At 34.2% G+C, this 27,369-nt stretch overlaps 1 protein-coding gene across 7 annotated transcripts in view; it reads right to left on the bottom strand.

Annotated features, from left to right (window-relative positions):
- The window catches only part of LOC106115861 (uncharacterized), a 65,019-nt gene that overhangs the window by 10,784 nt on the left and 26,866 nt on the right, over positions 1 to 27,369 (bottom strand). For 4 of the 7 annotated variants that reach the window (XM_013309461.1, XM_013309467.1, XM_013309465.1 and 1 more), the window contains 15 exons: positions 26,824 to 26,995; positions 23,800 to 23,902; positions 22,256 to 22,377; positions 21,584 to 21,744; positions 20,195 to 20,368; positions 17,930 to 17,978; positions 17,202 to 17,408; positions 16,552 to 16,832; positions 16,220 to 16,365; positions 15,847 to 16,043; positions 15,316 to 15,655; positions 14,929 to 15,098; positions 14,338 to 14,448; positions 13,985 to 14,123; positions 13,516 to 13,716 (listed from right to left, as the gene is read on the bottom strand). In XM_013309461.1, the coding sequence (XP_013164915.1) occupies positions 13,516 to 13,716; positions 13,985 to 14,123; positions 14,338 to 14,448; positions 14,929 to 15,098; positions 15,316 to 15,655; positions 15,847 to 16,043; positions 16,220 to 16,365; positions 16,552 to 16,832; positions 17,202 to 17,408; positions 17,930 to 17,978; positions 20,195 to 20,368; positions 21,584 to 21,744; positions 22,256 to 22,377; positions 23,800 to 23,902; positions 26,824 to 26,995 (2,573 nt within the window). The remainder of the gene's footprint in view (positions 1 to 13,515; positions 13,717 to 13,984; positions 14,124 to 14,337; positions 14,449 to 14,928; positions 15,099 to 15,315; positions 15,656 to 15,846; positions 16,044 to 16,219; positions 16,366 to 16,551; positions 16,833 to 17,201; positions 17,409 to 17,929; positions 17,979 to 20,194; positions 20,369 to 21,583; positions 21,745 to 22,255; positions 22,378 to 23,799; positions 23,903 to 26,823; positions 26,996 to 27,369) is intronic. The other 3 variants (XM_013309463.1, XM_013309462.1, XM_013309464.1) reach the window with 3 other exon arrangements.

Genomic DNA, 27,369 nt, shown 5'->3' with positions numbered 1-27,369 from the left:
GAGCATCATTGTCCAAAACTAACGGCATCGCACGCTTGGAGCAACATCACAAATAATTGAAATTGAAGCAAATTAACTTCTAGTGCGAATTAACTTGCACTTTCAAATTGTATCTGACTAGTGTTCTGCACATTAAAGTAGGTCTTACTAATATTATAAATTTGAATGTTTACATGGATGGATGCAGGTTTATTTGAAGGTATCTTTAGAACGGCTCAACAGATCACGATGAAATATGACATGGATGTAATCTGGAAGAACATATAGGCTACTTATCAAGGTTTTTTTTATTCTGTGCGGACAGAGTCGCGGGCGAAAGCTGGTATGAAAATAAATGTAAGTTACAACTAGCCATTATAGATGTCAATAGCTAAGTCGCGTTCGCGAAGATAATCCACTTAGAAATGATACTTGAAAGGTATAAGTATAAAAAAATGATACCTTAGAAGGAATAACGCTACGCCCACCATTTTCAAGGTGATGTAGAGCGTCGATGGCTCAGGGGTTGAGCGCATGACTTGTAATCTACAGATCCAGGGTTCCTGCCATGTACCGAAGTTTTTTTCAATTTACATTATCCGACGTCCTTACGGTAAAGGAAATATAGTAATGCAAACAGCACATTAGTGCGAAGATATTTAATTTGTATGTAGTCAACCAACCAGAGGGCCAGCTTGGTTGACAATGGCCTGATCTACCCTAACTTAGGGTAGGCTACTAGCATCTTTGGGGACGTGTAGTGAGTTGATGATGAACAAAGTACAATGTAGTTGTAAACAAGGATTGGTAAACTCCGTTAATTTCTAAGCATTTTGTAAACAATCAGCAAATCGACTTATAAGCAGTCGAAGTCAAATTACAAACTTCTATGTTATTTGCATTTAGCGAGGATTCGTTACATTAAGGCATATTTCGTTACATGAGAGAGAGGGAAGATGTAATAGAAAGAGGAGGTGTACAGATTAATTGTGAAAACGCCATCTATACTAATGTTTGTGTACTACATTGGTAGATATTTATTAAAATAAAATCAATAGCAGTTGTGAATGTTTTAGCTGACACAGATTATTAATGGGAAAACTTTTGTTAAATTAATATTAGTCATCGAAATGTCGATAAAGTATAGTACATTTTACTGTAATAGATGGCGCTCGTAGTTTTGTAGACTTAAAGTTTTTACTGTGATCGCCAATATTATGCCTATATTTTTATTTTGTAATCTTAGATTATAAGATGAAGTGAAAGTTTAAGTCAATTGGTATTTACCAGGTAAATAAAAATCTTTTTTTATTATTATACCTATTCTCAGCAAAATACCTGGTACAAGGTAATCTGGTATACTTTTATTATTTAAAATCGAGTGATATTAAATAAATGACAATTTTGTGATACAATAATCCGATTTAAATGTTATTCTTATTCGTTATACTTCAATAAACGCAACATGAGACGGACATATCGGAACATGAGCTTGTATTTCCTGTAATATAAGAAAACTTCACGCATGATAATTGTTTAGTGGTTATTATTTATCATCAGCTCGCTATACGTCCCCATTGAGGGGCTCGGAGCCTACCCCGAGTTAATGGTGATTAGACCATAGTCAACCACGCTGGCCAAGTGCGGGTTGGTTGACTTCACACATATCTTTGAATTTTCTTATCAGATATATGCAGGTTGCATCACGATGTTATCCTTCACAGTAAGATCGTCGGATAAATGTACATATGTAAATCGAAAAACATATTGGAACATGGCGGGATTCGAACCCACGACCTGCAGATTGCAAGTCAAGTGTTTGACCTCTGAGCCACTGACGCTCTCCGACGTTATTATTTATGTATTTGTAAAATACAGTCAAAACAAGTTCTTTCATCATTTTCAAATAAATTAAATATCTAGCTGTCCGCAACACCATGCGCGCAGAATTAAAAAATAACTCAAGCAATCTATGTGTTCTTCCAGATTATGTTCTACATCTACGTAAAATTTCAGTGGGATGGGATTAGCTGTTGTTACCTAATAAAAAACATCCGTACATCTAAAAATTCGCATTTACAATGCTAATGAGAAGTAGGATTGTTTGAACTGAATAATATGAAAGTGAAATAAAGTGCGTTTCTAATACAAATATACACTTCAAAGATTCATTCAAAACATATTTTAAGTAGGGACCCTACGAAAAAAAACGCAGATGTCCGTGTCCATTCAGATTGAAGGTCATAATTCAAGGATCAACAGTACAAGGGCAATTAAGCAAGCAAAAACTTTTAACATCCAAGCATCTGCTTAAAACATAATTGTACAGTCAGCGTCATATAGATCGGCACAGACAAGATATGCAAATATATAGGTACACCAAAAGTATTCAATTATATCGGTACAACAAAAGTCCTCAAAATAATAGATACATTCACCCTGCTCAAATACATCGGTACATACACAGCGTCAAATATATGAGTACATGCAAGATGCTCATAAATATCGTAGCAGCCACAGCGTCATAAGTAACGAAGCAGTCAAGGTGCGCAAAAATATCGGTACATTTGACAAAATTGAACTCTATCTCTATATACTTGTGATACAATTTGGAATAAACTACTTCTGTTACATTCATTTGACACTTTGCATCAAACCGTTTTTCAAAATTTACTAAAAGTGTTCGACGCGGATGACAGATATTAGGTAGATAAAACCAACATCAAATTTAAGTTTGTCATCATATATGCTAGTTTGGTCTCGTGGCCTTACCGTTCGCCGCCGTTGGTACGTAAGGTCGGCGGTTCAAATCCTGTCACTTTTTTTTTGATATTTAAACTTTTTAATTTTAATATCGAAGCACATGTAATTAAATTCTATCGCCGTAGTTATTAGGTACTTTTTGATATTGCCTTAGACTAATGAGTTTGACCGTTAAAGTACTTTTCTATTTCAAACAAAAATGAAGGAGATAAAGCGATGCTATTGGCATGTAATTTGTTTATTACTCATGTTTGTTAAACTTGTACCGGTAAAAATAACACTTTTACTTTTACCTTTTACTGATACTGATTATATTTAAGAAACAAAGAAAAAAAACTGAATGTCAATATCCAAACTACATCAAATTTTTGGTCGATTGCAACAAACATTCCAGTGTGCGTGGGCGCGCACACATATGTAGATAACACTTGTACGTATAGTTTCCGCGCGTACCATTCTTAAAACCCGCAAAGACAATCCACGCTCCGCCCACTCACTTCACCCGCGATGGTCTGACCTAATTGTTGTTAACTTTATTTAAATTTCTTTCTACCCGACAGCGAAAATTATAAAAAAAAATTGTCGAGCAAAATTTTACATTACCAAATTTTTACTGGTTATGAAAAAATAACCCCGTGATTGATAAAATGAAAAAAAAGTAGCCTGAGATTCGAACCGGTAAACTTACATATTACGGCAAACATACTAGAATACTGCGCCAATCTAGTATTATATATATTGTGACAAGGCAAAATTTGATATTAGTTAATACGTATCTGTCATATTCGGCGTGACAAACTTTTATAATATATTTAAGCGTTATGACAGGAGAAGAAAAATATTGGGTTGCCCAGTAAGTTCCTGCCGCTTTATAATGAAAATTGAAACCCTGTTCTCTTAAATTTTTGGAAATGTTTTTAAATTATATTGGTACGACTCTATACCTAAAACGTCTTTTATTATTGGATAAAATTTTAAAAATTAGTTTTTAACTCAACCAATGAAATGAAATTATTCACAATATAAAAATTTTTGTGACGTTTGATAATGGTGGAAATCCGAAAATGAATCCACTTCAGCTACAGTCTATTTTAAGCTTTATATCGAAAATCAGAACGAACTTTCCGGACAACCTATAATGTTAATACAAAGTGTCAAATGAATGTAACAGTAGTTTATTCCAAATTGTATCACAAGTATATAGAGATAGAGTTCAATTTTGTCAAATGTACCGATATTTTTGCGCACCTTGACTGCTTCGTTACTTATGACGCTGTGGCTGCTACGATATTTATGAGCATCTTGCATGTACTCATATATTTGACGCTGTGTATGTACCGATGTATTTGAGCAGGGTGAATGTATCTATTATTTTGAGGACTTTTGTTGTACCGATATAATTGAATACTTTTGGTGTACCTATATATTTGCATATCTTGTCTGTGACGATCTATATGACGCTGACTGTACTTTTAATAGTTTATGTAAACGTATTTATAGTAGTGGATAAAAGCAATTTAAATATTTTTTATGTATTATGTAAACTCGCGATCACCTTGTACTAATGGTCTTATGATCCTAACCGAAGCGAACATATGTGAAAATTGTAAAAGATTGCCTGTTATGTATGTATAATATGTCGCAATTGTTCGAAGTGTCACTTTCACATTTTATTATCACATACACGGTACTGCGGAGACAACGAGAAAACTATTCATTACGTATTTTTACAATAAAAAGATATAAGCGTTTAAGTCTTTTCCTTCTGTGATATTCCACTATCGAAATAGTTGTATTAAAACATCACATTATGTTTCTTTTTTAAAGCCTTTTATTTAAATTATTTAGCACTTTTATATTATAAAGAGAAGCTAAATTATATGTACATTTATCAATAAGCGATCACAGAAATGGGATACCGTAACCCGAGCACGCCGCATGCCATTGAAACAGCACAGCTCTGTGTGGCTTCGGCTTATACCCAACTGTGTAAATAGGACAATACACTCGTGTAATTGTTACACATTTGACCATTATACTATTACACATTTGAATTCAGTGAAATACACTAAACCTAGAGCTAAGAGAAGATTACCAATTCGTCTTTATGTTACCACATAACTTTACTGCTGGTAGATAGATTTAGATATCTCTTTTATTCGAACGGTAGTACATGTCCTGTTTCATTAAAAAAATAACCAGTAGTTTTTTTTGTTAATACTTGATGCATTTTTCTTACCTCTGTGCTTGTCCGTTGAGCATGGTCACGACTTGGGCAACAAGCCCCTTCGCGGGAGCCTCCCTCTCCGACACAACACTAGGTCTTTCCATCGTCATCACACTTTTCACTTCACTTATGTCTGTCACAAACATATGGCACTCTTATACTTCTCTTATAACCTCAAAATTCTTTATCAACTTATACGAGTTGTATACTTTATGTTCTTTGGTTATTTTTAAATTCCTATTATTTATTGGTTCTTAGTTTAATCAAGTTTCCTAATAAATGGTATTACATTTACTTTAACAAGGCTAAGAGTGACTAGTTGAGGGTAATTTATTCATGACACGATTTACTTTGGACGGAAAAGTGAGTAGACGTGAAAAGGGACTTGCGGTAACGCTGCTCTTGGTTAGCTTGGGTACAAAGATTTGATTACGTTAGTCATTTTAATAAGTTTATTTTTCGTTCATTATAGTAAACAACTACGACAACTAAAAAACTACCGAATTACTAATATTAAGTATACTATTTGGTTATTATGTAAAAAGTGCGACTTATGACAAATAAAAGTTCTAAAATATTTTGCATACGTATTAAAATATGTGTATTGTAGAACACACGGATATGCATTTACATCTTTGAATTGCTGTGAATATTCATGGACAATGAACACTAACGTCTGGTAACACTCACCGGCTTGCTTCTACTTCTGTAAAAAATGTCTCATATATCTTAGTTTACTTTAAAAAAAACCGTTATAAGACACAAAGAAGGAATACGAAATTATTTTCATATTCGCAATATTTTATAACTTCACTAGCTGACGTCCGCGACTCCGTCGGCACGGCATTAAAAATAGATGTTGGCCGATTCTCATACCTACTCAATATGCTCACATAATTTCATGAGAATCGGTCAAGCCGTTTCGGAGGAGTATAGGAACGAAAATTGTGACACGAGAATTTTATATATAAGATAAGGGAAAAACATATTTACATAAAATCGCGTTTGCGAGCTTAAATTAGAAGTTGGAATTAAGGATTTTGGGTCATTGATTTAAAGCTTTCGGTCGTGGAATATTTTGAGCTTTTATAACACACATAACAAGTCATTTACCTGTTATTAGTTATATAATAACGGATATATAATTAAAATTAATAGAGTTAGATTTATGTTTGGCTAGTGTACTAAAAACATTTAATTTATCTTAGCGTCCGGTAAACTCGGAACGGGTATTAAAAAAGTGGGCTACTTTTTATAACCAACCATTAGAAAGGTTTCTTGACACTTTCTTAGAAACAACTGACAGTTTTATGGAAGAACGTTTAAATGTTTAAACGTTAAAATGTGTAAACCTTAACGTAATAATTAAAAACATACTTTAATTTGTTGTTCTTAATTAAAAGAAATAAATTAAAAAAAAAAGATTGTTGAGCACTTTCCTATGGGCACCTTCCAGCTCCATCATCCGATCAAACGGGAAGTTGTTTAAATTTAATTCGCAAGATGTGTTGACAAACAACGGTTCTACTCAGAAGAAAATATCAAACTACACAAACAAATAATCGCGAGCTTATGTACATATGTAATTAAAACACATCATTATATATCATTCATTCATATCATCATCATTGTATTATGTATTTAATATTTATAATACTGGTAACGTATGATATGGTTTGTTTCTAATAAAGACCTACCAACTGTTAAGAAGAATCAGACACTGTGCCGGTGTACTGGCGCAACACTAGCCTACCTAAAATGTCGACGTTTATGTGCCCCTCACTAATCATTTTGACACGTGACTTTGTAACGAAAGTGCGCCATTCGCGCCAAAGGAAAAAAATTGTTATTTCTGTTTGAAAAAGTTAATTAATCCTTTACTATTCGTAGCATTTGATAGCTTATAATAGTATTGCTATACGCAGATTGGATCTTGATGATTGTTTTTGTCGATTTAAGTTCGCTATAAAAACCGTACATGGCAATGACCTCTTTCTAATTTTACTAATATAAATTGTTGCAAAAAAATCTTTATTTCATTGCAATAGGATTCATTTATGTTTATCCCTGTGTGTCGGGTACCGAATGTCTTTAGCGAGGAATTGAAATTCTTTAGTATAGGTAGAAATATATACTGTTGGTATTTTTATCTTTAAATGTTTTAGTATTATAAAGATTCTGTGTCACATTACTTCGTGGTAATTACCAATTATACCATATAAGAGACTTTTGCTTTTCGCGTCTAGTCAATTCTAGTAATCTTTACGAGGTCATTGGTATATATGTACTTTATTTCCTCTTATTTACTCTTATTTACTCTTATTTCTGTTATTTATCTTCGTTGCAATTAGTGAATTTATAGTACTAATTAATTGTTTAATTAATAAAAAATTAAGACATTAAACATTTCATAACAGTAACTAGAAAATATAAACTTCTAGATGTCGACCGCGACTTTATTCGCGCGGAATTAAATAAAAATTCTTAATTAGTAGCTTATGTGTTCTTCCAGACTATGTTCTACATCTATGCCAAATTTCAACAACATCCATACAGCCGCTCTGCAGATACTTAAAACAAACATACATCCATCCAAACATTAGCATTTATAATATGAATATCCATTCATAGAGCTAAAACAAAAGACATGTGCTTCAAATATCAAAATATTTGCATTCGTTTCGTTATACAGGAAAATATGTTACCATGAAAAAAATGTCAGACTAAATGTTGCAAGTAACTGTAAAAATAAACTTGAAAGAAGACATAAGACATTTAAAAAGCTGTAATCTTATTTTCTTTAAAAAAAAACTCAACCGGATTTCATATGCGAAGCGGTAACATATATATGGCTGAATATGTCTTCTCTCAGAAAGATAATCGTCAAAATATTTATTGCAAAACTAGCAAGTGGCCGCGATATTTTTAAGAATTCATGTATTTTTATTATATCATCAGCTCATTACACTTCTCCAATTCGGGGCTCGGAGCCTACCCTAAGTAGAGGTGACTGGCCCCCTGTGCCGCACGGTGGGGACGTATACCTGATGATGTGCAGGTTGCATCACAATGTTTTCCTTCATCGTAAGAACGTCCGCCGTATTTTTATTATCTTTAAGCAAACATTTATATAAAAGAAAATCTTAAACAAATTGTCAGCATTAGTGTATAAACATTTTTGGAAAATACTAGTAACTACAAAACTAGTACAAAGTACAAATCGAAATAGCTAAGTAAGGATTTCAAAGTACGCATTTTAATCTCCCCTATAAAGAATTTACTCAACCGGAATAAAATACTGGTTGCCATTTCATTATAATGGGTTAATATACGGAGCAGTGAATACGGCTTGTGTTGGCGTGGTGTACAACAACAAAAAACATGGACGTTGTTAAACATTCTTGGAATGATTAACAACGCGGTCGACTGCCGGAGTCGGCAATGCGCTAACCGTCAGTTTACCGTTCAGTTTAATATTAACTGATTACAACAGCCAACACTAATAGACCCAGTAGTATACCTATAGGTACCTGTAGATAGGAAATAAAAGCTATTACAATATGCTTTTGGTCCAATTCCTACTTAAGACTACTATTTATAATATAATTTCAAGAACCTATCCTATTAAAAATCTCCAATATAGTTAAACTAGTGACTCGTAGAATTAAAAAAAAGATTCTTGACAGACAGACAGACGAACAACAAAGTGAGTCCTATAAGGGTTCCGTTTTAGTCCTTTCGAGGGACGCAATCTTGAAACCAAGAAAAAATCAATAATTTTTTGACATAACCAAGTACAAAATTATGATGAACATAAAATAAAGTATCGGATAGGTTACAATGTTTCGTAAATTATTTGAAACCTTTTTGTAACGGCTTCTGTCAATGTATATTATAATAAAAACAGACCTTTGCACAGGCAATATTTTTTTGCTTAGAGAGAGTTAGCTTGACTAAAGATGTCAATGTTAATTAAATATTTAAGGTTAATTTGTCTACTAATATTTTAAAGTTACTATTAAACTCGTTAAGAACGTTAATACTCCATCATGGCAATTTAAAATGTAAACTATACTTTAACCATTATAAGTAGGAATTAAGTTATATTTAGCATTATCACTGACTACGTAGTGGTACTACAAAAATTGAAGCATGATTTATAATAAGTAACCAAAATGGCCAAAGATGCCGTACAATGCGTTACTATTTAAGATGCAAAATTGAAAATAGAAATAACTGCAACTATTCTGCTTAAAATATCTAATTAAATGTACTCAGCTGATGGAAAGAAACCGTCAGAAATTAATAAAAAAGCGCTCGACATTAAAACATACTTAATTAAATTAAAAAAAAGTGTAACACGTACTAGATAACACAAAAATAAGCAAAGCCAAATTGGTTTCACTTTTAACTCACAAGTAATTATAATTAGGCGTATCTTCATTACTTTGATCGCACATTTATTTGTATTTTCTATTTCGGTTGTTTAACGTGAAAGCGGTAGCAACTAGCCGCATTGACTGAAGCCCGCAATAAAAGCTTTCCGTGCTATTCAATGTTTCCATAGCAACGGGATTCCAACAATGGGACACCCTACACCCGTCTATTCAACAGGAACTAATACCACGTAGTGTCTGGAACACGTGTATTACTATTTTTAAACTTACTTTGCTTTTAAAATAACCTATTAAGGAGTAACAGTGATTATGGATAAATCAAGTCAATATCGTATAGCATTTATCGACCTTAATAGTAGGTAGTAAAAGGAAGTCGTCAGATTCCCAGTTAAGGATGACTCAATGGCATATGAATAAAATAAATGTATATAAAAACATAAAATAATTATTGATATAAAATAAAACGAGGGTAGCAAAATAATTTGCATATGAGTTTCATAGTGTAATATTATACTTTCGCATAATATACCATTGTTGAATTATTATTTACATTCTATTATTAATATAATAATCTATTATTAACTGTAGAAGCAATGAATAGATATATTTTTGCTGTAAACAGAAACAGAGTTTAGATCAGATTATTTTAAGACGACATAAAATAAATACCTACATTAGATTACCTCCAAAAGATACAAGAAAAATAATCTGTGATAGATCTTTTTATCTTACGATTTTTTATTAAAAGAAAGTACATTTTCGAAGAATTTAGGATTAGATATCCTTGCAAAGCTTGCTCTTTTGTCATGAACGGATGCATCACTCACCAAAAGCTGATATTATTTACAACAACTTTATCGTTATCTTCAGAAAAACATAAATGTATAATGTATTTAAACGTGCAGATTTTTGTTCCAATATTATCTAACGATGCCCACACACACACGCACAGTACCGGCTATAATTATTGATCGAGTCAAAGATAACAGAGGATGTTTAGATATGTTATCGTACTATTGTTGGAAGCGCACAAACACATTCACTACGAAACAAACAAATCCGATGCGGTGCAGCGACGAAATTTAACATAAGCATCCTAATGAGCTTTACTGTAAATCCCTCCGCAGATTTATGCCCCACGTAATTGACTTAACATCTTCTAGGCCGCAAGTTATTCTTAACGCAGGCAATTAGGTTCCAAGTTAACTCAACTCTTCGTATTTAGATCGGTCGCGTTCAATGACCTTTTGATGATCGATGTATCGTTGATTTAAATTCGATCGTATCAATTCGAGGGCGCACGTGTTATGTATACGTTTGGACTACGTACGTCCGCGCGCGCGTCTTGTTGCAGACTAGCGAAGCGCGCGGCACGCGGGCGCAGCGCACGCCGCGAGCGCGAGATGAACAGCCGCGTGCCCTACCAGCTGCCGTACCGAGACGCTTTATCTGATTACCTCATGGTGCAAGGACCTTTCGACACAAAGCTCACCGTAAAATCCACCTTGAAAATCACCGCTTAGAGTGCGAAATTTATATTACGAAATACCTTTCGAAAACTTAACCGATCGTGTCAGCTAATAGCGTAATTTTTAACGATCTTTGTAATATTTAGGTAACATTGACAAGGAAGTAAACAAGCATAAGCTAGCTCGTTTCGTATACAATATAAATGTCAATTGTTTAATTGAATCGACTCTCATGAGCAAGGCTAACAAATGGCAGGGAATAACTCCCATTGTTCAAATCTATTGTGCTAGTTTGCCATGACGTACGGAGGTCAAACGAACAAACAAGATATTAATTTACCAATTGTAGTCGATGCGAGTTTAACATTACATTTTATGTATATTTATTTATAACTTGTTCACTATCAAGTCAACTTTGAAGGGTTTAAACGGATTTTAAAGTACAGTTATGTATTTAATATAAAAATTAATTTCATACATTCTATATATTTTTATATACGTTATAATTAGTACATGTATTTTTAATATTCGATATGAAATATGTTTATTAGAATTCCGTTGCATAACATGTTCAAATATTTTGTAATACGTATGTTCTACATAACATGTACACGTATTTATTCTTCAACATGTTTTTATGTTGTACCGTAGAAACCCTTTCTGATTGGAAGCCATACTATGTGACGTCAGACTCGTATTTCTGCCACCAAATTGCACTAATGCAATTTTTATATTCAGAGTTTACAATGTTCCAATGCATAGGAACCAAGAAAACTACTAACTAGACTTAGGAAGTTCACGATGCAAAATATTAAACATTTATAGGAATAATATTAAACTAGCTGTCACACGCGACTCCGTCGGCGCGGAATTAAAAACAAACTTAATACGTAGGTTATGTGTTCTTGTAGACTATGTTCTACATTTATTTTTTTTGCCAAATTTAATCGAGATCCGTTCAGTCGTTCTGATGATACCTTCAAACAAACAAACATCAATCCATCCATCTAAACATTCGCATTTATAACATTAAGTAAGTTAAGGTTAAATTAGTGTAAGGGATTTATAATGTCTTTAAGAACATAATTTTACCGACCAGATTTTAACTCCGAAAGTATGCGAAATTTAAGAAAATGACTAACAATAGTGTTTATAGAAGAGAAATTCTTGCGGCGTCTATAAGGTGAACTGTTTTCACTTCAAGATGCACCAAGTAACGACTGTTCTGAAGTTACGGAGCGCACATAATTGATTCTCAGATCGTCAACCGCGACGCAGACTGTTAAATTGACCGCGCCACACAAATTATTCAGAGAATTACGATCACAAGATAGAATATTCAAAAGAGAATGCACTTAAGAATAATTTCGATTACATTTAGATTAGATTAAAATTAGATTTCCATATCTTCTCTTAAGATAAATTATTGTGTCTACACAAGTACAAGCTATGAGTCTTGAAACTTTAATTTTAAATTAAGTTACGCGCAAGCATTCGCGATTTTTTGTTCGTTCTCAATGAACACTTTTACATCATACAGTTTATTTGTCTTTGTTTCTTTGTTTAGAAAATGAATCGTAATTTTTTTCTACAAGTAATTTTATTACATAATTATTAGCGAGTATTTGAGATGTAAACGTCTAATAAGATTTGTGTCAGTCATTGGAAAGAGAAAGTACACTTCAAGTTACGGATTTGTAGATAAAGAACTTTTTCAACGTACGAATGTCTCATTTAACTTTCCACTATTAATGGTTCGTTTGCTTCGTTAATAACCTACAATAATTTCGTGTGGTATCTTGTAGTTACAGAGAGACAAGAATGTAATCAGTACGTGCCATTAACTAATGCTTTCTAATAGTTTAATGCATAATAACGGTGGACGAATATATTCCAATGAAGGAAGAAAAAGCAACATCTCTTCTGTTCCAATTTGACAAAAACAGGTGACAAAAAAAGAAAAAAGACAGTAAACATTTTGACAAAATTGAATGTTTTGTCAAAGAGAATGAAAGACTACGTATAAAAACACGTGATCTGCAGTCTAAACCCAGTCTTATTAAGACAACATAATTTTGTTTTAAATGGTTACATTTGACACGAGGTAAATGTTCCTAATTTAAAATAACTATCGCTTACCTTTTTTTTCAATTAGACTAAAGTTAAATGACCGAAACGCAATTAACTGATATCGTACGCGTTGTTTTACTTTCCACGAAACGTATCGAATGTCACCCAATAGAACATTATCTTGCACTCCGATACTGTGTTTGGTAAACACCGACAGACTCGTACGTCGTACGATTTCGATTTGATGCAACACGAAATACTAATCCTACATTTTTTACAAATTATCCTCATTTGATTACTTCATTATAATGTATCGTACTAAGTTTTGTTGTTAATTTTGCATTACTGCATACTTTTTGCATTAATAGCTTGAGAAATTTGCTTGAAGAAAATTAATTTTAAATAGTTTATTAAAAGTAAAAATAGTGTATTATGCTGGTTTTTAACCTATAATATAATATATTTAAATAATATTTCACATGTTTTGAACACAATGTTTATAACAGCTAAAAATAATATCACACCCAGGATACAAGTACTAAACATTTTAGCGAATTCAGGTGGTAGTTCGATCATTTCTCACTAGGAATTATAAAAAAACAGTACTCACCCGGCGCTGGTAAGACTGTTGTTGCTAGCTGTGAGGGAGTCAGCGGTGCCCTGCGCCATGGCGGCCAGCTGGCGATCCAGGATTGTGTTCTTCTCAAGCAGCTGGCTCCACTGACGCACCATTGCCTTCGAAGACGAAAGCTCCTGTCGCAACTGTACCTCGTCCAGTGAGTTCAGACCACTGCGGAGCGAACTGTCCAACCTGTACAAGTACGAAGATAGTTATTCTGTAATTTGTTAGTTTATGTCACGTATCATGTAATTCTTAATTAGGAATTTGCAAAGAAAGCGGAGAAGATCCTTTAGGTCTTAAAATTGTAAGTTCGTAATTTCTCGGAGAAGTCGTCATTTAATGATGATCATAAAGATGGAATTAATTTACGTATTATGATTTTGCCTTGTCCTATTTTATTTGCGTTTTTCTTACAAGTCTTTATTAAGGTTACATAACCTCAAAATAACTAAGTAACCTTTCAATATAATCGTCAACACTCTGCAGGCTGGTGATAGAGTTAGCCAGATCATTCTCCATCATGAGGTCGTCGGAGGCGAGGCTCGACAGCGTGTCAAGAGATGGAGTGCGTTCCCCGCCATTGCGGCTGCCGCCCACTACAAATAAAGAATGGTTTAGTCACCTACAAACGGATAATTAGTGTAATACAGGCTGATTGTATTTGGTAAGGAAGAAAGACAAATAATTCGAATCGATTGAACGAATGAATTCTTTTTAGGTTCATCATCATCATCATCAGCTCACTGTTCGTCCCCACCGAGGGGCTCGGAGCCCTAAGGGTGATTATGATGGGTTAAATTTATTACTTACGTTTCCTACTTCTTTGTGCTAAAGGACTTGAAGTTATGCGTTCTTTGGACCTCCGCAATTTACTGGCATCAGAATCTGCCCGCTTCATGGAAGGACTCCCATCAGTATTTTCTTTAAACAAACATATAATTTGAAAACGTGTTGTAAATACCAATTGGGGAAAATGCAAGAAAGGACTTAAAGTCAAAAACTATTAAATCTAATCTAAACATACTTTGACTTTGAAACAATTCCATCGTTAATTAACTTCTTTACTTTAACAATGTTCCCGTAAAAAATTAATTAAATAAAAATTATTTCTTTTTCGAAGTTAATTCTCATGTAGTGTATAATTTCCTGCCAGTTCCATTTTTCTCAAAAAAAATCTGTATTTAATTTTATTTAAGAAATCTGTTAGCAAAATAACAGATTCAATATCCCATTAAATTGATTCCAAACAGTATACATTTATAGGTTAGTCTAGGAATATTTTTCGACAATTATTTATCAACATAAAATTATATTGTCAACATATTTTCCCTACATTTCAATTTCTTTACTATTAAAGGCTATACAAGTACTGGATAAGTTTAGGAATGTGTATAAACTTACTCCTAAAGAGCAGTGCGGGTTGGTCGGCGATCTCGTCGTCGAAGAAGTCGCGCCCGTCGGACAGGGAGAGCGAGCCGGACGCGTGCGTGGGAGTGCCGGGCGACGGCGGCGTCCCCTGCTTGCTGACCGACCCGCTGCCCGCATCGCTGCCCGCCTCGCTGCCCGCCTCGCTACACACAGAGTATGTAAACAACATCTACACAACTACCCTTGTGATGTCACAACATAATTTCATTTTCCAAGTTGTTCATCTCATCCGTCTTTAACAGGGTCTGATTATCAAATTTGTAGTTATTGTGCTTTACTACAGCTAAGACAAGCTAACTGTATGGACTGAGTTCTTATCGCTTAAACTTATTTTTTTATTTTATATAAGAAAATACATACATGACTTCCTTCACCGGTGACAAGACTTCTCCGTCGACACCGTCAGCCTCTTCCACGATGGGATCCGGCGACTTGGTTTTGGTGTTAGCTGTCTGGTAGGCACTGGATATGGAAGGAGCGTCTCTATCGATGTGCAAGTCATTGTTGCTATCACTGGTACTAGTAGACGAAATGAGACTGTCAGCTGGCGAGGTCTCATCGTCCAGAAGACTTTGAGTGGAAGTCTCCAGTGCAGAGATATCGAACTTGGACTCCTCGAGTGTCAGGGTCAGGGTATGATGGTCGTTGCTCTGGTTTGTGCATGTACTAGTTGTACTGTAGTTGGAGCTCGTCATTGAACCTGTGGAAATAATTGTCTAAGTCTAATTTCGGTGGTTTCAAATCGGTAACTATGGAAAGTAAATGCGGAATTGTGAAGATTTCTGTTCATTAATAACTTTAACCTCTACAATTCCTACTAAATAAGAATCGTAGATGTTAAAGTTATTAGTATTCTTCTCAGATATATAAATATTTTACTATTATACTGACCCATCATAGTCCCGCGTAGGGAGTCATGTTGGCTTAGTGTGAGGGACTTCATGAGTAGAGGATGCGGAGGCTCATCGATCACTATTGTCTTGGTGGGCACTTCCTGCTCCATCTTCTGGTTCTCTTTAGCGTCCAGTTTCGACTTCTCATCTTCACAACTAGACACGCTTAGCGCCAACGATACGTCATCTTGAGATCTGAAATGTTACAATTTGTAGTTTGCTATTTTAAATTAACAGGTGTTTTTTTTAAATATTCCCATTTCCATTATTGCAACGCATTAGTTGGCTAGGTAAAGATTAGTTCGCATTTGTCAATTTATTTTTTAAGTTGCAGTAACTACCACAATCATGTCAATAAATTGCTGTTGTACCTGGTAGCCATGGCCTCGCCGGCAGCGTGCGCCTGCCAAGCCGCGGTACCGAAATGGCTCTCCTCGCTCTTACAGGACGGACTCGACTCCTTACTTGAGCCCACCGTGGTCGGCGACACCACACCGCTTGAGGTAGTAAACGATTTCTGGAACAAATAAGAAAACAATTTAAATCAAGTACTATGTACGCTTGCGCCTCAAATTGCGTATGAGTAGATCAAGCTTCTGTGATGAAAAATTGAGATAAGCCACTCCCACAGTCAGAGTCCAGAATCAGAGTAAGACACCACTTCCGGCAGTCTGAATTTATAAATCTCAAGACGACTACAAACCTGCTTATCAAACTTTTCGGGTTGTGCTCTATCTATAACGAATTTCTCTTCGTCTTTATAATCAGTTTGAATCCTCGAGGGCCTGGTGCGTGTTCTGTAGCGTTCCAGGGTCGACATGGGAGAGTTCTGTCGCACTGGTTCCGCAACCACTGGCTTGGTTATCGGCGACGGGGGCGTATACGTCGGCACTGGAGTCTCGTACTCGGGAGATAGTTCGCCTTCGAATGAACTGGGCAGCTTCGGGAGCGGGATCACCGCGTGACCGGTTACTACCGCCTCGTCTATTATACAAACATTATATTGAGGGACCATATGGAACGATGTAAGAAAAGGAGACAAAAACTTTGGTTAGGATATTCGTACTAACTATTTAATTAATGTTTTTCATTATCATCGAGGTTAGTGTCGTAATGTCGTAAATTGGATGAAATAAGTATATTGCAATGTGGGCTTTATCATTACGGTATTGTTTTCACGTTAGCGAATTTTAAATGGTTACAAATGGCCACCATTTTTAAATTTGGCAATAGTTTAGTAACGTTTCCTTCTTTTGAATGTTATTTAACTGTAATTTCAGTAAGCACTCACTTGAAATGCCCACGATAAAAATGTATAAATAGTGACTGTGGAACCAAATGTGTCCAACTTACCCATGATATCAAGGTCGGCGACTTGCAGCTCTCTGAGATGGAAAGTATGAGTACCGCGCATCACCATCTCCAGGTTCCTGGGGCGGCGGCGACCTAATGGCGAGCCACCCGTTTCTCCCGCGCCACCTTCCCCGCCCTCGCCACCCTCGCCACCCGTCCACACGCCGGAGTCACTTGACACCGCGGATCCCGGACCTACGGACACACCTGCCGTCAAACATCAAACTAGGATTCTTTATCTATACTCGTATGTCGAAAATCGACCATATGGCCACTTGTCCTTCAAAAAAGACGTATCTTTCTATTAAGGAGTTCTTTATCGTGTTTAAAGTCAATATTATCATACTGTGTCTAGGTTCATTATAATTGAAACGATGAACAATAAAAAGTATTTCAAGGTAAACTGTTCATAATTGCATTTAAAAAAATTTACGATATCTGCCCATGTTTTACAAAATTAAAAATTACTATTTTATTTATTACAAAATTAAAATACGATTTCACTATTCATCTACAACGAAATATAATACTAGCTCTCGCCCGCGACTTCATCCGCGCGAAATTAACAAAAAAAACATAATTAGTAGCCTATGTGTTCTTCCAGATTATGATCTATGTGCATGCCAAATTTCATCAAGATTCGTTCAGCCGCCCTGAAGATACCTTCAAACAAACATCCATCCATTCATCCATCTAAACATTCGCATTTATAATATTAGTAAGATTACCTTCCCTCCATCCATCTGCTGCACTTGCCTTCCTAGTATTATTGACCACCTGGAAACAACCCATAAATATGTAAATATATAACAACTTTCACTTTATATAAAACATATAACATATATTAACCATTTTATACAACAAACGTCATAACTGTAAAGCTATTCTCACAACGAATAACCGAATGTCCCTCGCTTCCAAAACACAGTTAAAGAATTAAAAATACATAGACAAGGTCTAAATGCATCTCACTACGCGGGATATATCTGAAGATACTTACTTATTTCAACACTCATTGAATTAAAAATATTATTTTAAAACACGAGTGTCTACGCAGCGAAGTGTATACAACGAATGGACGCGGTTAATTATTTTCATTAGGCCATTTTATTTCAAAACGTTATGCATGGCTTTACACGACTGCTTACAATCTCTGTGCGATTTGTTCAAGCGTTTGTTAGTTTTTTTCTCGTTTAATGTCGTTTGCCATCTATAAATCAATATTGTTAAATAAAGAATTACAATTTAATATTATCTATTATAGAAAAAATCGGAACATTGGTTGGTTAATAATTTATTTTACATATAAGTCTATTTTTAAGGTGCCAAATTAATTCTATAGATTTGTTTAAATTAATGAGTTGATTAAAAAAAACTATATCTATTATATTAAAGAACTAACACAAGAATAACTCTAATAACTAAATGAAAATTATGAAGTGAAACGCATAATATTTCAAGGTAAACAAGTACATACGAAAGTGGTATCCTAAGCGTTAGGTAATTATTAATAAAAGTATAACAATATTTTATACTGTAGACTATATTTAACTAGCTGTAGCCCGCAACTCCGTCCGCGCGGAATTAAAAAAACATAATCTATAGCCTATGGTTCTTCCAGACTGTGTTCTATATGTGTGCCAAATTTCATGGAGATCGATTCAGTTGTTCTGGTAGTGGTAGTTATAATATTACGAGTAGTATGATTTGTATGAAGAATAATTGCTAGATTCTGCACCGTCTTGTTGTGATAGTAATTATAGAAGATAAATAAAGTACTTTCTTTTTAAAATATCTTTCCTTGTTAATACCGTGTGCGTTCAAACGCCTAGTGCAGTATGCAGTGGCGATATTTTTAGCGAACCGCTCCCGGAATCTAAATTGGTACCACTGAAATAGGTAACTTATGACCTACTTCGAAATACAAATAAATATGAACTCTAAAGTCTGTAGCGTAAGTACAGTTTTCCAATGCACCGACCACGTTTGACATAGTAGTCGTTTTAAGAAGCCATTAGCAAAAGTGCTCAATGAAAGCAGTTTTCTTTTGTTTTTTTTTCGGCTCAAAGCTTTGTAGGAAGAAATCTCTTGATAGCTAGTGCAGGCACCAATGTCTAGATAGACCATCGAAAGCTTTTTAAAATTCGACAGACACATAGAAATCTTACTTCTCATTAATATTATAAATGCGAATGTTTTGAAGGATGTTTTTTAGAAGGTATCTCCAGAACGGCTGAACGGATCACGATGAAATTTGGCATACATATAGAACATAGTCCGAAGTAACACATAGGCTAGTAATTATATTTGTTATTAATTCCGCGCAGACGGAGTCGCGAGCGACTAGTACTTTATAAAGATTCCAAGACAACTGGGTTCTTTTTTGTAGAAAGAAAATGTGATATTCACGTTGTTCTAGAATAGTACCGTTTTGAGACAAGATATAGGTCAAGTATGCGAGTGTTTTTAATTTTTATTAGCACAGTACATTTGGATTCACATGTATACAAGATCAAAGTGGCCCAAAAAATTGAAGTTCATGTTCTCATATCTAGAAAATACTAAAAGCACTCAGATTGGACTTCATTTTTCGATCATCGTGAGAGATTACGTATAAAATATTCAATTTTGCGATATTACTGCTTTGAACACGTATGAATTTTATATCATCCACGATATCGAGCAGTAAAACTCAAATATATTCATAGGTTTATAATATTTCTCATTGATATAAATGTAAAATATGAATTTATTTATTAAATGGAATATACAAAAATGAATTGTAAAAGATCTAAAACACTGAATTTGACGAATATAAAAACCAATGTATCTAAATATTGAATTAAATCAAGATAGTAACTATGTGTATCATTTCCACTGTCGCCGCCAAAATCGTACGACTGGTCGCTTAGTGAAAAGGAGACTTAAGTAACTTAAAGATAGTGGTATAGTATAGTGGAGTTTGTTACACGTTATAAATGAATAATTCAGACCTGTTTAGCCGCCTTAGGGTCGATGTTCTTAACGGCGGGGTACTGCGGGCGCGGCAATTGGTTAGTCTGGAAGGTGTATTTCCCGGGAGGTTTCTGCGCCTCGCCACCCGGCACTCGGGTAGCGGACGTCCCGCGTACGCTTTGCTCCCTAGGTAAGGCTTTTACACGCCCATCCTGTTTTAAATAAGTTACAAGTGTTATTTTAAGTAATAAAGCAATTTTAAAGCATTATTTTAAGGTTTATGGAACCGATGATTTAAATTTCAAATCCGCTTCGCTTTTGTTTTTCAATATGATCGGAGCGTTATAATTCTAATTGCTAGCTAACTAGAAATGTTCAGTTAGGCACACGGGTTAATTTTTACTCTTGTTTCCTTCATCCAGCGCTCAAAAAGCAACACTGCGGAATAAAAAAGCGTCGCGTTTTAAAAGCGTTGCTATGAACAGATATGGAAATGCTTTTGTTCCATTTGAACGCGTTTTAATGTGCAAAAAAGCGCTCTTGCGAATAAGGGCAAGTGTAGATGGTATTTAAGAGCTTAACTAATATTCTCACGATAACTATACACTTGTGGTTAACCTCGGCCTTGACGTGGTGACTATTCAAACCTTACAAGTGCCAAAATGCAAATACAATCGTAAAGACTGAAGACAATAACGTATTCTCACTAAATACACTTTGTCCAATTGAATGGGTTACGTAATACGAAATGAAACGGTGTCTCTTGATCGATTTGATAATCTTTATATATATAATTCTTCTGTGAGTATGTATGTCACTGAACTTCTCTCAAACGACTGGACCGAGTTTGATGAAATTTTTTGTGTGTGTTCAAGGGGATCTGGGAATGGTTTAGATTCACAATTTTGTCCGCTGGACAATGTTTTTTTAATTAATTTTTAATTTATTAGTAGTTGTCGATTTTGGAATGTTTTACATTGGATCCGACAGACGGCGCTGCCATCGCAGTGTCAAATTTTAAATAATATTTGAATGTTAATGTTAGCTTATTAAAAAAAGTTTGAAATTTTCAAATTAAAGACGTGTAGACAGGACAACGTCTGTCGGGTGCGCTAGTTCAATATAAATAAGTAAGGTGTGACTTGTATATTAATTACAGAAGTGTGTAAAGTTTTTTTTTTATTGAAAATATTAGATCTTATTTTAAAAACCGTATATTATGTAAGATTAGGCTATATGGTTTAATTAAGGAATAAATTTAGCATATTTACTGTGGCATTCTGAGACCAAAATCCCCTTTTAAAACATATTGCTATCTTTGTTTTGTCAAAGGTAATGACAGGGATAATGATATGTTTTAATAGAGATTTTCATCTCAGAAACAGACGGTAATTCTTTTGTAAATATAAACTTAAATGTATTTTTACTTGTGTTGGATACTGTTGTGACTGGTATGTTAGTATGACAGTCTGTTTGGTGACAGGTTTCGGCAATCCTCCCGCCCCAATGACAGTCGTCACTCCTGTTGTTGCAACTTGAGTTGCCACCATCGGCAACTGATTATACGGCGAATTTGTACTCTTTTTATCTGAAAATATACCAATCATATTAATAATTATGTCAAAATATTATTGCAATAAGAAAAGAACTTTAAATCTTTTATTTATAATATTTTATAAAGCTTTTGAAAAATTCTTCGTTTTTAAATCACTTCAGAATAACTAAACCTGTCAAGACATGTCTATTGTTATTTTGTCCTTTGTTTTTTAAACAATGTTTATAAATACAATGCTTTGTTTTTCTGTTGTTCAATCAAGCTTTACTAAACAACCAGTCATCATTGATGACATACGTTAATTAATTTACAATGACTTTGTATTATATAGTCTTAATTTTATCCATACAACTAATATTGTAGACAAATTTGAAAGATGGAAATGGCATCAAGTTTTTAATGTACTACTGCCGTAAAATTATATTCATTAGTCCAATTAATGGATAATTTAATCCAGAGCCAACTGTTACTTCCATTTTGTTTAACAGGTAATTATTGTACAAGAAAAAAGAAACTGAGTTTATTAAATGTAGGATTGTTTTACCTAAAGCATTATTATTGATGGCGGAGTCCTTATCTTTAAGAGGTGCGTTGAACGCCGGCTCGGCTGCCAAGTTCACGTCGGCCACCTTCGCTGTCTTACTGTGCGGCTGCCTGAAACCGAACCTAGCAAATCAAACGATTAACATTTAACACTCCCTAATTTATTTATTTATGTTCAATAATGCAAGCTAAGTCTGCTGGATATTTTCAAGTAGCTATGTTAATGATGTAAAAAGAGAATCTTTTGTTGGAAAATGCCGATTAAATTATGAAACTATTGAGAAATCATACAATATTTGTAGGGAGTCTAAAAGTATTCGCTATTTATTTTTATTAAAAATATTGAGCGCCTGGGAAAATTTAAAAGCAATCATTACCGCCCGAGTATTAGCTGTTGGAAAACCGTCTGGGATAATCGAGGAAAAACAAGGCTTTTTAATTTTATACCGCAAATTTTTATTCAAAAGTCTTGATATCAGAAAAAGTGCCATGTTTGCACTAATAGCTACCTAATTATATTCCTTATCCCACTATGAAATCAAGTGCATTCAACTATAAAACTGTATTATATTTTAGGTGTATCATGTTATTTGTGGTTTATATCGTAATCTAATACAAATTCTTGCGAAAACCCAACGAACTTCTATGCCATTTAGTAACAAATTCTGGGAAGCAAATAAACTAAATCTCGTTAATACGACAGGGAAATCAAATATGGTATTAATAATGTGAATGTAACCCAAGCATGTTTGTCTTCGATAAAAAAAATATTCGGGAAATTAAATATCGTTATAACGACAATTTTCTCTTGTTAGTAATTCAATTAAGATTTATCTATTTTTATTAAGTCTTGCAGTAGGAAGCAATCAAGTAGAAACTTAAATTAATGTTGATTAAATATTTCCTATTACGTAATAAACTAAATTAAGGATTTGATATGAATTAATAACGTTAAAAAGCGATACGTCTGTCAACTTTCTAATTTAAACATATCCTATTCCGCTCAATTACTTTCAAATGTATTTGTGACACTAATACTTGAATAAGCCGATTATATGAAAGCAATCGTCTACCCAAACGTGTAACCGTTTATAACTAAATAACGTAACATGAACTTTATAGATTACTAGCTGTCGCCCGCAACTCCGTTTGCGCGGATTAAAAAAAACGTAATTAGTAGCTTATGTGTTCTTTCAGACTATGTTCTACATAGCCAAATTTCATCAAGATCTGTTCAGCCGTTCTGGAGATACCTTCAAACAAACATCCATCCATCTAAACTAACTAAATTTATAAGATGTTTAAAATAATAACACCAGGAGATTACCGATGGTAATGTGGTAATCTATTAGGAATTAAATTACTATTATATATTGTTCAAAAATATACAAATATGTATGTAAATAACACCGTGAATCTATACATGAAATTAAAGCAAAATTTCTATGAATAATAAGGAGTTAATTCATGTTAGTATGGCAATACGTATCGATATTAGAGCTCTATAAAGGCAAAGCGTGGGCTATCAATTAATATATTTTATACCTGTTTGTCCGAAGCGGTTGTCCGGCGGTTTCTTTACGAGGTCTGGCGAGAGGTGTAGACCTTCCTGATAGAACTTCTTCTGGACGTAGCTCCTCAGTCGAACCTGTTACAATATTATATTTATTTACATATCGTATATAATTATTCTACTTAAGGTAAGATCAAGTTTATATTAGGTCTTTTGCTAAATGTCCTAGTGGATGGAAATTACGCAATAAAGTATGTATATCTTACTCCTTACTAGTATTATTACTGCGAATGTTTGTATTGATTGATGGATGGATGTTTGTTGATACCCTCAAATATGTCGAAAACGGCTGTATGGATCTCGCTGAAATTTGACATAGATGTAGAACATATATGCTACTAATTAATTTTTTTGTATTAAGTACCGCGCGGACAGAGCCGCATGCTACAGCTATGTGTTTATGATTTTACTCAAATTAATTAAAATAACTTGCTAAATTGTTGGACTTAGCGATAGGTATTTCCGTTCAAACCAGTTAATATTTGCAATTGCTTATGCAAATTATATGCAGCAGGAAGCTTAATCGTTCACAGATTATGTTTTCAAACTTTACTAGAAATAAAATATAAATGCTAAATACTGGATTTATTTATCTAAACTGCAGTTATATTCATCCAGTACAGTGAAACAAACGAATAAAAGTAAAAATATTAAAGAAATCTTACTCCTTACTAATATTATAAATGCGAAGGTTTGGATGGATGATTTTTTAAAGATATCTCCAGAACAGATGATCGGATCCCGATGAAATTTGGCAATAGAACATAGCCTGGAAGAACACACAGTCTACTAATCATGTTTTTTTTTAATTCCTCGTAGACGGTGTCGCGGGAGTCCGCTAGTAGGTGTATATTTAGTAATGACTGCAGTAAAATACAAAGTTTACTCTCTCAAGTTAGATTTTAATAGGCGAGGTCAAGGCAACGCTTACGTCATGCCTTATATGAACAGAAATAAAACTAGTGGCATATTTAAATTTCCTTTAAATCAATACTTAAGTTGTATTTCTTATTCTTAACATGGCTTCTATTATATAAAATAACTTAGGCCTAGCATACCAGCGCACTAGGGCTAAAGATAGGCCGATCGTGTCGGATGTAATTCCATTGAGAAAACAATAAGACTTCCTTCGCTATCTTACGGCTTCCGATTCTATTTGATGACGTAAAAGTACAGTCAAACCTAGATAAGCAAGAAACTCCGGTTGAAAAAGCTTTATAAGCAAGAAAAATATTGCGGTTCCTTTGACTCTCGCTTATCCAGGGTCGACTATACTTACTGTAAATAATATTTGTTGTATTATATATAAAACAAAACAAAAAAGAGTAAACGTACTAACATACATAACTCATAACAACATTGGAATTCTAGTTTGATTGAGCGTAGAGCTTAGTAAATAGTGTATATAACATTTTGTAAAAATATTACTAAAATATCTAGAGCCAACAAATGTGACATTTTTTTAGTTCAATTATTAGGCACTAAATAGCCAAAATCTTGACTTAGGTCCTAAAGATATGAACTTGGCAAATGTACGCAACGTTCAATAGTACCAAGAGAAGTATAAATAGGAGGCAGAATCCTAAAGAATCGTAAAGTTTTTTGGTTTATAAAGATTTATCTATTTTAGACATTTTCATTAGTTTCATTAGATAGAATCCTTTGTCGCGAATGGCTCGCTTTCATTACAAAGTCAAATGTCAGAATGCTTAGTGAAGGGACATAAACGTCGACATTTTAATAAGGGTAGTGTTGTGCCAGTACACTGGCAGTGTGTCAATTTTTTTTCCTAACACTATTTATTTATTATATTTGTAGACACAATTTAATTTTTTGAATATACCAGTTTTAAAGGCCTAGCCACATATATGAGTTTATTGTTATTTAGGGCAGTACCTAACTGGGACTGTTATATGTCAGTTCGAGTGTCGTATGTCTCTCACATTATATGCAAGCTATTGCCTGTACGCGTTATACGGATTACGGTCGCACAATACACGATTAAGGCGGGCATGCAATAATGCTGAATTTTCACAAGTAATCGAGTTAAATCAACAATATTAAGCTCTAACACCTCGATATGTTTATTGAGGGTGAAACAATGGGTTTAGTATTATTGGGTTGTATTTGTAATTTCCTTATACTAGCTGTTCCCCGCGACTCAGTCTGCGCGGAATTAAAAAAAAACTAATTAGTAGCCTGTGCGTTCTTATAGACTATGTTTTACATTCATGCAAAATTTCATTGAGATCAGTTGAACCGTTTAGGAGATACCTTCAAACAAACATCCATCCATACATCTTTCTCATTCACAATAGTAGTAAGATTGTGCTTCAATGGAAATTAAATTTCCAACTTCTGTATTTTATTTTCCAATATTTTATAAAAACGATTGGTAAAGTGTGTTTATTAGGAATAAAAGTTCAAGCGTTTGAAGTATTACATCTTTTCCTCAAAAATAATAACTTTGTTTTCAGAATAAAATGTTTGTTTTTTGTTTTTAAGTCGTACCAGCTGGTAAATAGCTATAAAAAACTGTCTGGACTGCAGTGAGTTTACAGTCACCGCAGTGCGGAGCGCTACCCCCTACCCCTAAACGTGCACCAACCACCCCGAGCAGGTGCAAATTGTCCCCCAACAATAGGGGGCTGTAATGAAATATTTATTACGATGTTCATTTTAAAAACCATTCGTATATTTAAAATTCAAATTTATAGAATATACCTGCTTTTAATTTATTATTTAAACATTAGTTGTAGTTGCGATCTATAGATATATTTTTTAAGTTTATCGATATATAATTATGCATGTTCAAGAATGTTAGAGTCAATGACCTTGCATCGATGCATGTTCTTTTTTCGAATTTAGAGATTCGAATTAGAAATGTCTGTGTTATTGACCTCACCTATATTTTTTGCAACACAATAATAATGCGTTTTTAATTTACTGTACGTAACATCACCAAGTAGTATTTAATGTATAAAATATTTTTTTACCTCCATTTCCATTCTTATCGTGTTTGTGCTTCCGCCCGGTGTCTGCTCGCGAAGTACTAGCGGGGCGACGTCGGAAGCCGAAGGAAGTGGCCACGCCGCGAGTCGGCTTCCCGTTCCCGTTCCCTCCTGCACTCTTCTCACGCTTCTTCGCACCCTTCGACTCAGAGTGACCCTGATAACAAATTTTATTACATGAGTAATAGAGTTCATTTTTAATAGTGATTCTGAATGTTAACATCAAACAGAAATTAAGAAACAGAAGAATTAAAACGTTGACCAAGTTTTACGCGGGAAATAAGAAAAATAGCTAATTAGAGAGGGGAGTAGGAAGAAGGATTATGATTGGCCTTTAGGACTCGTATTAAGTTGTGTGTTCGTTTATACAATTGACAAAAATCCGAAATATTTGCTATGTTCCGGACACAAAATTAACAATTATCGATATTTTAATTTTCAATTGTAGTATAATAGGTTATCTCAAATAACCTCATATCTTCACCGATCTTACAGACTACAATTGCATTGACGTGGGTATCTGACCACACA

The sequence above is a fragment of the Papilio xuthus genome, unplaced genomic scaffold (genome assembly GCF_000836235.2).
Source record: "Papilio xuthus unplaced genomic scaffold, Pxut_1.1 DF827777.1, whole genome shotgun sequence".
Lineage (NCBI taxonomy): Eukaryota > Metazoa > Arthropoda > Insecta > Lepidoptera > Papilionidae > Papilio > Papilio xuthus.
This window is presented reverse-complemented; position numbering and strand designations above follow the sequence as displayed.